Source organism: Amia ocellicauda, chromosome 13 (assembly GCF_036373705.1).
Source record: "Amia ocellicauda isolate fAmiCal2 chromosome 13, fAmiCal2.hap1, whole genome shotgun sequence".
NCBI classification, from domain to species: Eukaryota; Metazoa; Chordata; class Actinopteri; order Amiiformes; family Amiidae; genus Amia; species Amia ocellicauda.
The window spans coordinates 27798457-27813351 of NC_089862.1; the positions used below are offsets into that span (position 1 = coordinate 27798457).

General features: G+C 33.6%; 1 protein-coding gene across 1 annotated transcript in view; it reads left to right on the top strand.

Moving 5' to 3' along the window:
- Positions 1–14895, top strand: part of LOC136766688 (phospholipid-transporting ATPase ABCA1) — a 287811-nt gene that overhangs the window by 112179 nt on the left and 160737 nt on the right. Inside the window, exon 15 of the mRNA XM_066720398.1 lies at positions 9424–9646. Coding sequence (XP_066576495.1) covers positions 9424–9646 — 223 coding nt within the window. The remainder of the gene's footprint in view (positions 1–9423; positions 9647–14895) is intronic.

Here is a 14895-nt window from a genome sequence, read left to right on the forward strand (position 1 = left end):
AGACTATGGGCATAATTTGTTTCAAATATTTTAAATAATGAATGGTTTTCATTGTACAACCACAAATGCCTCAGGACTTACGTTAAACTGAAAGATAAGTAATTTAGAAGAACAAAGCAGAGAGCTATATGACCGTCATTATTTATGTTTGTAGAATAAAAGGGTTGGTTTTTGAACATCCAATCCAATATGCACCCCGGCATTGGTTCACTGATAGTAATTAATATCATGTTGCCAATATCAAGACAATAAAAAGTTTACACACACCTGACTTTACTTACAAATTTGTGTAAATGGGTCAAATCATCATCATCTGCAATGGAGGAACTATGTGCATTTCTTTAGAGCTCATTGCGTTATTTACTTAACTGATTACTTCCAAATCGCATGTAAAACATTGACTTTGCATTGAAATATTACACAGTAAATGGGCTGAAGTCCATTTACAACAGGTGCCTTATGAATAGTGGTGTCAAACGCATATTAAAGACAGGCTCTTTGATTAATTTTGTTGAGTCAATTAATATCCTGCATCTCACAACCTTCTCCCCTGCAATAGTGTTGTACTGAACTAAATACGTATCAAGTAAAGTGAATAAAACATATCTTTGTACTGAGTTTTAAGTGAAAGAGGTTAAAATCATATTTTTGCAATCCTGAATTGAGTATTCATTGAGCACTTCACAAACGCGGTTATAAGTCAGGCAGCTCTTTCCCTAACACACTTCATGGTCTGAATTGCTGTTAAAGCAAATTAAAGGTAGTAGCTACACTCTTCATCATCCTCTTCCTTGTATTCTACCTCTTCTTATAATAGCTTCTTCATAACGTGCATGCCCTTGGAGTAGACCCAAATGCAGTCAGATATTGTTTATTATTTTGTCAAAAAGTCAGGTGATATCAGAAGGTGCCACATAATTATTATAGTAGTAGTAGATGCTGGTGTGGTTAGAAAGGTAATGTACAAGGTATATACTCATATTGTAAGTTTAATTATTATTATTATAAGCTTTAATTACATTTGTATTATTAACATGTTTGAAAGTGTTAATTTATAAACCCTGTAGTCAGAAACCCAATACACAATAATACCTGTATTAAAAGCTGTATAATTAATACATTGTGCTTTTTATGTGTTTGTAACCTTTTCCAATTGCTTTTGAATATAGGCGAGGTCAGTAACAGTGTTTAAATTACAGCTTAATTAATTAATTCAATTAATTCAATGCAAATAGTATTCACAACTCTCCTGATTGTATTCTGAATAATCCTTATTGATTGCATGGTGATGGGAATAGTAGATAGGATGACATAGAATAATGCACAGCAGTATTATCTACCGGGTTGTAGTCCACAAGCACTGTTAAGTAAATGAGACATATCTCAGTTCAATCAACTCAAATCTTTGCAGTTTTCTCTAGGTTGATAAATTAATTCTGATGTTATTGACACATAAGTATAAATAAATACATATATTTAGTTCACCAAATGAATCACTAAATAATAGTTTCAGTTGAAGTTGAATACTTTCCACCATATGTGTTCACCAGATGCAGGTACTAATAAACTAATAAATCAAATTCATTGAGTAATAATCAATCCAATTGTTGTATTATGACATTATAAATACATCATCATTAATATGTTTCAAAATCAGGGAGCTGAATAATATGGAAACTGTTTCCGAATAAACTGCATTGCCAAATCCTGCAACATTGACAATGCTATTCTATTTGTATAGTTTGTCAGACAGTATCAACAAATAAAATAACAAATCAAGGTCTAATCTGCCCATGTTTCCAATAGCCAGGCTCTGAAAACGGTTTATCTAATTGATAATAGGAATGAACAAAAGTAACTGCACAATTACATGACTTAAATATGCAATACCATTTGTATTTGCTAATGATTGATACAAATCATCAGTTATACAATTAATTTTCAATAAATAATGTTATAGATATAGATCTTATAGGTTAGCCGAGAAGATTCTGTGATTATACAATATACGTTTATACAATGTAATTGTCTTAAATAGGATACTGTACAATGTTATTGAATTGATGCTATGGTACTTATATATTTCATACAATTATTTCAATATGTATTACACAGTATATGCCATACTTTGCAAAGTTTAAGTAGGAGGAGGGTGAATATTGTCATTATTGGCTTTAGTTCAGATCCTATTATGGTGCAACCCTCTGAGGGCTGTCATGTATCTGCTAGGAAAGACAACAGCATACAGAGAAACAGAGGATTCAAAAAAGCTTGTGGTTGTGGCATCCATTTCACTGTCCACAGACTTAATAACACGTCTGTTTAATTGACTTAATCATAGAATAGACTATTTAATTGACCAACAGATTCCACCAACAGTAACATGTTGATCAAATCGAGGTTTACAAGAAAAAAAGCAGTAATGCTTTGTCCTTATTATACCCAGATCAAACAACTGCTATGGTCTCTCATTTTGAGGCACATTATGCTTACATTGACTTATTTTTTTAATTAGTACAGCTTAATTGTTCTCCACAGGATACTTTATGAGATTGCCTAGTTGCAGTCAACACTGCAAATGAGGGTGTGACACACGATTAATTAACATTGATTTTCCATCATAAATAAATATCTGCAGCAAAGAGTATTAAACACTTTATTCAGAGTGATATTTTTGCTCTGATTATAGCTGTTGTCAATGATTGCCTATCAGAAATGTAATACATATTTAATGGTTGTAGTAAAGAGATCCAGATTTCATCAAATGTGATTAGAGGAGGGATTGATTAATTGAATTGCAACGCTTCAGAATTAGGCTGGAATGCCAAATGAATTATACACTTGCATTAATGTATTTATAATTTTTAGACAAAATTTCATCAAATAACTTTTTTTTATATATATATATATATATATATATATATATATATATATATATATATATATAAATTGTTTAATGCCTAATATAAGAAGGGTATTTAGCTGAACTCATGTATTTTGGATTTTCTTGATACTTTACAGTATGAAGAAAGACATGTTATATGTTTTATGCTGTAGACATTATACAAGCCTTGTGGTCAGAATCAGTATTAGTTGTGGTAGCTGTGATAAGTGTCTTATTTTGAAGTGTATGTGTTGTGTGAATACTGCTGTTTGTTGGTTGTGTATAAGGTTTTCTGGGTGTGAGTATATATTCATCCTGATTATGGTTGTGTTGGTGGTTGATTTCATGGAAAAGAGTAGGTAGAAAAGCAAGAAAAATCCTTGTTTAGATTTGCCAGCATGTAGAATACAAAAGCTTTGAGAGAACAGCCAACAAAATAAACACTTTTGGAAGTGGGAACCAATTGGTGCATGAAATTAATAAGAGGTGGCAGGTAGTTTTAATGGCACACCAAAGAGAAGCTGTCCGCCAACAGACCATCTGCCCAAGCCACAGGGAGGAAGTTGTAGCGTCAAGCAGATACACACCAGCATAAAGATGCAGTTGGAGACACGCATACTAGAAGCTGCCATAACTATTGTTTTTGAAATAGGTAGAGCCATACATGATGTTGCTAATGTCTCAGACCTTAGTGTGTGTTTAAATATAGATTTTCAATATTATCTATATTATTATCATTTATCCAACATAGCATCCAACATAGCATCCAAATGTTAATTCTATTCTCCTCCTCATCCTGTCTAGAAGCTCCTTTTGTTGTAGTAGGACTCTCCTACCCAACAGAGATAGTGCTGCCAACCAGCACAAAGAATCTGTATTGCTCCCTTGTGCATATGCATGTGACTATTGATTGTGACTGCTGGCACCAATTGAAAGTAGGCGTACAAATTTGGGGCAACTTGCACTGACACCCCGTAATGCAGTTTTCGTACCTGTCATTATTTTTGAGGGGTATTGGACTGACGGGCCAGATTAAATGCTAACTGACTTAAAAATAAATTGCTTCAGAATGGCAGACCTATGGATTTGCAAAATCATTGGTAAAGCAACACCATTCACTGCAGCCCTATCCAGGAGCAAGGCATGGCTCTTTAATGCAAAACCACAAGGTGTTGCATTCGATTTAACCAATGCAATATATCAGTGTATTAGGCCAGAATATTTCAGGAGCAAATCAAATCACAGCAGTAGTTCTTTTCATAGAATCTATGCTTTGGAAATATGTGAGATAACATTAAAAACTATTTCTATAGACGTGCATTATTTGGTACTGAGCTTATCATAATGAAATGCTCTGGAATCACCTCTTTTGGAACTTTTTTCTCCCCAACTCTTATCACTCTGATAAGAGTCCTAATAATTCACTGCACAATGACAATTTAAGCTATGTAATTCACACAGAATATCAATGGGTTACAGGCACATCATTAGACTATCAATTGTTGAGAAGTAGTTTATCTATTCACTTGACAAATGCAAGATGATTTTAAGATGAGAGACAAAAAGACAGTAAGTTATTAATGGCAACAAAGACCCAGACTAGGTAGGTCTTTATTTTTAAACTACTCTATCATTTTTGTGCATTTATTATTATTATTATTATTATTATTATTATTATTATTATTATTATTATTATTATTATTATTATTATTATGTCCTTCTTTTAATTATATTAAATACTATTTTGTTAAGTAAATAACATATTGAGCTTAAATTACAGTAGTGAGAGTGTAATATATGTGTCTAAATGGTTTCATCCCTCACCTGTATAGTTTTTTAGATGTGGGACTAACATTTGAGTGATTTAAGTAAACTATGGACTGTGTGTATTTCTGATATAGTAATCTATCCTGCAATGTCAGTAAACACCTAACCACAGGTTTAACACATTGTAGCTAAATGTGTAAATATAATGATACTAACAATAATGATTCACAGCATCTCCACTAGAGTAAGTGATTTACCCTCTATTAAACACTTTAGTCTGGGTTATTCTAGCCCAGATGCAAGGAAATTGAAGGACCCATACCTTTAGAAAGTTTAGTCATGTACAAAAATACAGCCTCTTGTGTTCTGATATTAAACTTACAAACCACAGTGAGTTCAACCAAGACTTTTATTTAACTCCATCTGGCATCCAGTTTACTATTGCTACACTTTTAAACTGGTGTGGTTCACGATCTAGCACTATCAAGGCTACAGGTAGACTGAAAACTAATGGTGTTTGCTTAAAAATATCAATACTATCAATCTATTTAAAACGCATCTAAAATAACACAGTTCAATACTTTGTTTTCCTAATGGAGAATTTGGTGACTGAACCTTGATTTATCAGGACCACTATTTGAAGTTATCCATGGCAACCAAAGATACTGATTGCAGTGCTCATGGTAAAAAATGTGTTGATTGCAATTCCTTGCATGGTCTCTTCCCCCAAGGGGCTTTTGTAGCCACATAATCAGTAAACCATCTGTACCAATTTTACACTTCACAAGACATAGTAAAAATGCACTTTTGTCTTAGGTTTTTCTGCCCATCCAATATAAGTAGTCTTTCAAGAGATGAGCATAGGTTAACACTTCTGTCTTTAGGGACTTGATGTTTTCACCTCAGACAGACCACTTTCCTCTTTCAATACAGTAAAGTGTCCATTAACACTAAGTTATCCCATAGTGCCCAATAAGTTTTGACACAGAACTGGATAGCAAAATCTTTTCCCAGGGTGGTCATTCCTTCTCCATTCGATGTCTCCATTCTATTGAAGAAACACCTGGAAGTCTCTTTCTGAAATTGTTAAATCTTCTCTACACTGACCTGAAGGCTGACCTTGTATTTATTGGTGGGCCACTGAGCCCATGCGGCGGGACAATTCACTACACCAACTCAGGATATCTTCCAGTTTCACCTGTTTCTGTTATTGTTGCTTTTTTTTCTTTCAAAATAAACTGCCACAGCTAACTCCAAAGAATGAATTTACAGATAAAGAATCTGAGCTGGCATTTAAGTCCAGGAAGCCAAAGCAGATTAGATGTTTTTTGGTGCACAGTCATTCCAGTGGTATTAGCCTTTATATTATTTTTATATTGTAGGTTTTAACCAACTATGATGTGGACATGAAAGTCCAGTTCAATGTAATTTCTCAAATAACAGTATTGTGTGTCAGAACTTACTGGAGAGATTAATGTTTAACATTTACTCAGCTAAACTCATTATTAGAGACTGTTAAAGTATGTAAAAATTAATCCCAACACAAAAGAAAAACTGCTCTTTGGGTGAAATTCAGTGCTATGCCTTGGGGTCCCTGTTCAAAATGGTAGGCTTTTTACTCTGTAAAGTGAGGTATAATAAGCCAGCTACTATTCTCTCTTTAATATAGTAGTTCAGAATGATGATTGGAAAGGAGATCAAACAGCCACATGTTTTTGCACAGATATATATATATATATATATCTTTTTGTTTTTAAGACAAAGTCTCCAGTTTTGCATAAATCTGTTTTCAGAAGGTAATGAATCAGCATTCTTGAAACATGCCCATTTCAATGTCCATTGCATAGATGTCGATGCTGTCCAGCTTTATTTTGAAACAACTGTGACAACATACCACTCACAATCTGTTTCAAACAAGACCCTGTCAGCCACCCATAACCGTGGCTGTTCAACTATAAAACTACAACAGATGCTACTGTCTACTTTGAATTGGACCTGTAACAGAGCATAAAATGTGTTAATGAGCACTTCCACCACTTGCAAGATTTGTAAAAAGTGTACAGAGAAGAGCAGAAATCTCAGAAATTGATTCTCTTTTGCCTGAAATAATACAGAATAGGACATTAGATTTCTGTGTTCAAAAAATTTGAAGGGGACTGACAAAGTCAAAGAAAATTACACTGTTAAATGCAATACAGAAAAAAGCAATAGAGGATACAAATATAAATTTAGTATATTAACAATATCAAAACTTATCAATCCTAAATGTAGTGGTTTGCAGGAAAAATAAATAATCATAAGATACACACACACATGCACACACACACACACACACACACATATATATATATATATATATATATATATATATATATATATATATATATATATATATATATATATATATATATTCAGTTTAGAGTGAAAATGTGCTGCACATACTTATGTTAAGTATGATTTTAGAAAATATACACCTTCTTAAAAATGCATACATACACACAATTTCTGCTTGGATAGATAAACAGGTAAACCCAGTGCCTTTCCATGGAAGAGCCACAAAAAGGTACCTCCAATTGGTTTGAAATTTCAGAATATCCCTGTTAATGTTCACAGACCTGTGCTTTTGGTATTTTCTCAACAGAGAAAGCAGTGTTTTTCTGCACATAAGCTCCAAAAACTTTTAATCCTGTCAGACAAAATCATATTTTGACCCCCAGCGACAAGCTGTCAGAGCAATCACAATCTGTCCTGGTTGTGAACAGCTTTTCCTTATCTTTTCTCATCTGTGAGAAGATGCAAATGCCACGCTGTTTCTCTGTGGCATCCTGTCAAAGAAGCCAACAGCTGAAGTGGTTAATCCTTTGTCAATAGCTTTTTGAAAAGCCTCTTAGCTCGTGAGGTCGGCAGGTCTTCCTTGGTCTCAGCAGGTATAGTTTGTACGTGGATAGACTATTCATCTTCCTCTTAGTTCAGCCATTGGACTAAGAATTGCTTCAGTCCACTGTATCTTACTTTGACCCCTTGTTGCTGAGTTTAATGTTGGCATTATTCACTATATATGTTCCATATTCCATTTGTGTCTTATGGGTCCACCAGCAACGTTTTTCTTCTCTTTGCAACACATACACTTGTTGTTCCATCCCTAAACACTTTCATTTTGAAAATGCATAATACTTAATCTTTACACCTTAGGCACGTGGCCAGAATTGATTGTCTTGTTAATTAAAATTACAAAAATTGGGTTGTGTCATACAGGAGAGTCAAGGGACACATTGTTTTAATCACTTATTCCAATCAAGAAATCTGTGAACTGATGAGAGAACATCTGAACTAATCATACAGTGTAAATAGTCCCCAAGACTAATTTAGTAATTTTATCATAATATCTCATTTAATAGGTAAATGCTAGCCAAATACGGGAACGATGGCCAAAGTGTTGTACAGGACACTTTGGAGTATCATTTCATATTTGGGTTCTCATATATTTCAACGTTTTTAAATTTTTAAATATTTCAAAGTATAAAATAACAATACTTAAAAAATGTTTTAAATAGCAACAGATCCTTTGGTAAAACAATAATTACTTAAAAAATGCATAATATTATTGCATAGTTAGGATGGATGCAAATGTTTTCCATGATTTATATTATAGTGCAATATACAAACCAAACCAAAATTAAACCTAGCTCTCAGCCAAGCCCAATTAAACTCCTTCTGGCCCCTGTCCTCTACAGTATCTAAGTAGCTACTGACACAATACATACAAATACAAAGACAAACAAGTCCAAGTCCGTAAACACAGGGTCAAAGCAGAGATCTTTCTCCCACACTCTTATGGGTCTGCTCTCTGGCCCGGGTAGCAGATGGTTTCTCTTGTTCTTGTCTCCAGATAGCTGTCCTCTGTGCTCCTACACCGCCACCAACAAGAAAGTGTGCTGTGTCCTTCTTAAATATCCATTATGTCAATTAGTCTTAAATATCCATTATGATGAGCACTTGATTTTGCACAGGTCATATGAATTCTAAAGCTAAACCTGGCCATCATTAATTAGTATTAATGTGTAAATGTTGTATCTTCTGAATGTTGAATCGTCTGAAAGCGTAAAGTGTTTTAAAAGGAAATGTTGATATTTATTAAAGGGGAGCACAGTGTTGCAGCTTTACAAGGTATTGATATGACATTTCTGTGATACTGAGAAATGTGTATATTTTTACTTAGTGTGCCTTTTTAAAAATAAGATATTGAGTGTGGCTGTGCATGTGCACCATATTTATGATATCTTGTTAAATCTAAAAGTGGGACATAATTTCACAGACTCGACACTCGTTATTTTTCTCCAGGAGTCCTCCTCTCCTGTGAATTCTCTGTGCTTGTCACAAGTCAATGTGATCCCCAGTCACCCTGGACAAGAATGATTTTTACTGTATCAAAGTGATTTCTTTTCCTTTTGCTCCCTTGACTATAATACATACATGGACCAGTTCAGCAGGTGAAATTGTAACGGCTTAAACACCAGGTCAATTCAGAAACAATTATATACTTCCCTGAGGCTGCCTATACTCTTACAGGGGTTCAGCCATGATGGATTGAAATAGTTGCACAGCTCTAACAAGCTTCACGTGCGTCACAAAAAAGGTATTAAATTAAATTTGACAAGCCTATTCATATTTATTTTGTTCAACCACTTAATTTTTTTCCTATTTTAAAAGTTACAATTTATGATAATCCTATATCCACCTCTTTAACCTCTTTGTATTGCATTCTGTCCCAGCTTCATACAGTATATTGGGAACATCCTTCCTATGTTCCTGGTGCTGGCCTTTGTGTTCTCCACCTGCATGATTATTAAGGGACTTGTACAAGAGAAAGAGCTCCGTCACAAGGAGGTGTTGAGGATGGTGGGGGTGAAGAACAGCGTCTTGTGGTTTGCATGGTTCATGGACAACTTCCTCGTCCTCTTAGTGCCATCGGCACTGATATGTCTGATGGTAAAGGTTAGTGTGAATGGTTACAACAATAATAATAATCATAATAAAATCTATAACCACATGATCACTGCCAGTATTCATTAACATTATATCACAATCAGTCTTAAAAAGCAAAAAGAATAATCATAATAAAATCATAATTAAAAATCTGATTAAATCGAATTGCATGCCAATTTCTAGTTCTGCTAAAGTGGAAATTACTGTAATTATACTTTATTTTTAATCAAAGCTCTACTCATCCTCATTTTTTCCTATATATATTTTTATATATAAATATATGTATTGCCGTTTACAATTGTTCAAACTATTATATATTTAACTTTTGGTTACATTTGTAATGCACATTGTTTACAATTGATGTCAAAATAAGCATACAGAATACGAATCACAAGTGGAAAAATAAACATAGTATTACTATACCACTGACCACTAATAAAGCCCTGTCAAAATGGGTGAATCTGAATGACAACCAACCGTAATATCAGTTTAAAATATCAAGGTATCAGTAAAGCCACTTCACTGAAACAAATCTAAAGAACCAATACAGAATCAAGACATCAACTAATTAGAAAACATTTCCTTATAATTATATCCTTCTTGTAATGTATGTGTTTTAAAGGATGTGAGGTTGTAGAAGTTGCTTGTTACCTTTTAATTTTGTTTTAGTTTATAAGTATTTTATAATAAGGACAGAATTTAAAGAAAGTTGTTGAACTACAGTGGCCTGATTTACCAATTAAAACTGGAAAGGGAATCAAATGCATCTCATAATATATGATATAAATGAATGAGTAAATATATTACTGATATCATAAGAGTGAGGCAGAAACTACAGAAGCTGCATTCCAAGGGAGAGCCGAGCCCACAGTTATCAAAAATGAATGCCTTTATCACAACATATATTCTTGTATTATTGTTGTTGTTTCTGCAGGCACTGAACAGCTTGCATTCAGCATCTATAGTTTAATCTTGTTCAACTGAATAGCATAATAATTAAACTAAACAACAATGTTTTGCTCAAATGCAGATTGATTTTGAATCAGCAATTATTTTTCTCCTTTCATACTCACTAGTGTGGAATAGCCAATTATTATTCACCCTGATAAGAACAACAGAGACATTCTCCAGAATGGTATCTGGGTTTAAAAATAAATGTTTGCAGTCTTGGGGCCGAGGACAGATACAGCCATTATTGATAACAACTGGAATTGCAGGCTCCAATCAGTCTACTCAACCCCATCCAATCCCCGTGGAGCTCAGGTTCCAGGCTGGCCAGCTAGTGGAACAGTCTGGGTTTGAGCTGGCAACGTAACATTTTAAGGGCAGGGAAATGTAAAAACATTCAACACAAAATTATGTGGAAATAATATTTGCAAGAAACTATTCAAATAACTCAGAAAAATAATCCATCCATCAAATCACAGCTTTGACACATGGAAAGATACTCCTCTTTTAATTTTTTGTTAAATATCTTGTAATATCATGGGACTGCCTTCCAGGTTTTCTGATAAACATTAAACAAAGCCCAAATTAAAATCAGTTAATCAATTTTGCAAGTAATTGGGAATATCTATTTTTACACCTGGCAAAACTTTAATTTTCTATTAGCTTAATATGTTTGCTAGTACCCATCAATTTGCAAACATTAATAACAATACATTAAGTTGTGTGCTCTCAAAGGAATACATATTCAGAAATCTAAATTATAATTTTATGGAGATTTTCAAGACTCATTAATAAAACTGCAATGCAAAAGGTAATTATATTTTCATCTTGTCTGCATTAGGAGTAATTACAGTAAATGAAGAATTTGAGTCCAAAGCATTTTAAAAGGTGATTAATCAGAAATTGTGCTTCCTCTTAACATCTTCAGCAACATTTCCTTAAGATACTTTCAGGTCAATTGTTCCATAATGGGCATCTGCAATTCCCTGCTTGAGGCAATTCTACAGTGGAGACCTCTTGTATCTCAGCATTGCAAAGCACCTAGCCATATGGAAGTTATTCTCAGGCAGTACTTTATAAAGAATTATCTTGAGAATTTGCAGTGGCAGGCTGAACCCCTTAGAAAATTCTAGAAACAATTCAGGAAAAACATGGCCTACAGCCATCTGATATTGCAAGACAACCATAGAGAAATGGCACTCAGTTGTACCAGATATCTGTCAAATTTAAAGTCCAAATTTTACTAATATAATATTTTGGCAGTTGTGGTATCTGTATGTATAAACTGAATATTTCACTTCTGACATCCTATTGTAAGGGATTAGAGTTCCTATAAACAGCAATTAGCCATTCATTTGTTTCATATATTATATCATACCTTAAAAAAATCTGGTATTTTTTTTTCAAATATAGGTACATAGGATACTTAGTTGTAAACTGAGTAATGTGTGAATAAAGTGAAAAAGCTCAAATTCGTCATTTGCATGGAAGTGTAAGTTGAAATAGATCATAATGCATCCATAGGAAGAAAATGGAAAACCACCTTGCTGTATCAATCTTTTGTCCTGCATGTAAAATATGCAATGTTTTCTACAGGTTTCTCAGGACGAGTCATATATCCCATAATATTTACAGTAAAGACATTAAATGTTTCTAAACCCTCATATTATATTTCAGGCAGGGAAGTGGATTAGACGCTTCAAATTGAAATACTTTGGTTTGTGGGAGGAAGAAGTACGTTTTTATTAAAGATTGATAACTTTCAAGGAATGCATAGCTGTAGGCTTTGGAAAACCCATTTGTTTCAGTTCCTTTATAAATTATTTAGTTATCATCCATGATCATTGTGTTGCAGAGCATTAAGGATCAAATGCAAGCCACTCGGCAGTTTTTAGTTTATTTACATATGTAGGAGTTTATTCCAGTTATTAAACCACACATGAACCTTTTCAGGCTGGGTGAGTTTAACATACATCACAGAATCAAAATAGCATAGTAAGATTTCAGACTTTACCATTAACATGTTTCACTTGAATAAGGTGCTCTCAATTTGGAAGTGTGCCGCATACCATTCTTTTCTAGGCTTGGAAATTAGGAATGAAAATGCAGAAGATGGTAATGTAATGAAGTATTTATATATAAATTAGAACAAGGCCCATGGGCATTACTAGAAAGTGGGTCTTGCAGAAGGACAGCCAAGTTGCATTTATTTCATCATCCAAGTTGATTCCTTCGGCAATGAAAACAAATATTGAAATGGGGATGTGATCTATATTTACATACACTATATATATATTTATTTACTTCAACAGCAAAGTTTTATTTTTTCTTATTAGCTTACTTTAAGGTAAAGTGTAGCTTCTGATATAATATTTATATAGTGATGTTTATTCTTTCGTGTTAAAGTAATGCTAACTTTTACTTTGTGCATTTCTCAATATATATAATCTGATTGAATATTTCACTTTTAAAGGAAACAGTATCACAGTGATAAGTGCACTGTAGTAATAGACTATTTATTTCTTAATTAGATATTTTCAGAGTTGATTGAGCTCTGCTTCAGGGTACAGAAAATTGTACAAAATTCCACTTAAGACCGGGTGTAAACTTTTGGATTGCCACTCCATTTATTTTGTCTGTTTTATGCACCATTTCCAATGGCACAGATCAAAAAAAAAAAAAAAGTATGTTAATTTAAACTAATTAAAGCTATTATATCAGATACATCTTATGATCTAACAGATTGCCCATCCCTGTTTCTACGTATTGGCAGTCAATAAATAAAGTTCATTTAACAATACTTATAAAAGTACAATATTTAAAAATCAGGGGTGTGAAACTTTTTAGTGTAAATTCATATACACACATATATAGATACATGCATACATAGATTGTTTAATTTAATATCAAGATAATAACCTAAATTGCATTGCACATTACTTTATCATACATCAGCAGAAATCTAGAACACATTAACACAATCGTGATGTTGGATAAGTTGCTAACTTGACATCTCATCCAGGTAATTGAAAATGATCTATCACTTTTTGCTTCTATTTTTTGTTTGTTTGTTTGTTTGTGTTTTTGTTGTTGTTTTTCTTTCTTTCTTTCTTATATAGAATTTCAGCCTTCAGCTGCTACACTTCAGTTAACATGGAATCTTAAGACTCTTGCCAGTATATTGAGTGATTGTAGTCTTCACCATCAATATCACCCCTAATATTCACTTTTTTAGTCCCTCCTGAAAAAATTATGAAACCCTTCAAATTACTTAACAAAAATGTGCCCAAGTAATTTCCAAATATATTAATACTTTACTGCTGTGTGCAAAAAGTAATTTACATAAAATATGAAACTATAGTTAAAAACAAATTTAACACAAAGTGTGTCATCCTCAGACAAAAACTCACATTAATTATTTATATGTTTTTTGGAGAGTGAAGAAAGGTTTGGCACATCACATCCTGGAAAAGGTGTCAAATGTTTTACATCCACTCTCTTTTTGGCTCTTAAAAATAGGCTTTATTTATATATTTATTTATTTACTATGGGACCCATAAACCTAGACCCTCGCTTATATAGGCAACACTTTCATCTGTGTGAGTTCCTTTTTCACACAAAGATCATATAGGTTAATTTTTTTCTTAGAGAAACACATGAGCTGAAATATTTACATGTCCACCCTGGCCCTCAGGTTTCTCCGCTCACTCTCGCGGTCACTGCCTCTCTTTATGACTCTGGCATGGATTTTCTCAGTGGCTATGATCGTGAAGGGCATTGTGCAAGAAAAGGAGGCCCGTCTGAAGGAGATGGTGAGGTTGATGGGTCTGAAACACGGCACCTACTGGCTAAGCTGGTTCATCAGCAGTGCTGTGCCACTGTGCCTTAGTGCCCTTCTTCTGACCCTCATCCTCAAGGTGATTCAATGTTGATTCTGTTTAATTAAATGCACAAGCATTCTTAGGATGGAGGCACTTTTGTTCATTTCCAGTCTAATTATAATTGTATGTGTTATTTGATCTGATTTGGATGTGTTCCCTTTTTTCCCTTCTGTACTCCCCTTCCCAGATGTGCTAAAAAAAAATGAAAGCAGTTGCTATAGTACAGGATCTTTGCCTCCATGCTAACAATGTGGTAGCTTGATGATTGAAGGCTTTCATCAACCAAAAACAATCCAAACAATTATGTAAACCATTGCATGATATATGCATTTTCTTTTAACAAAAACAGAGAAAGTAGTTAATATACTTACTTACATAATGTTAATACATAAAGAAATAGACATAACAGTTGGTTGCTGAAGGTTGGAG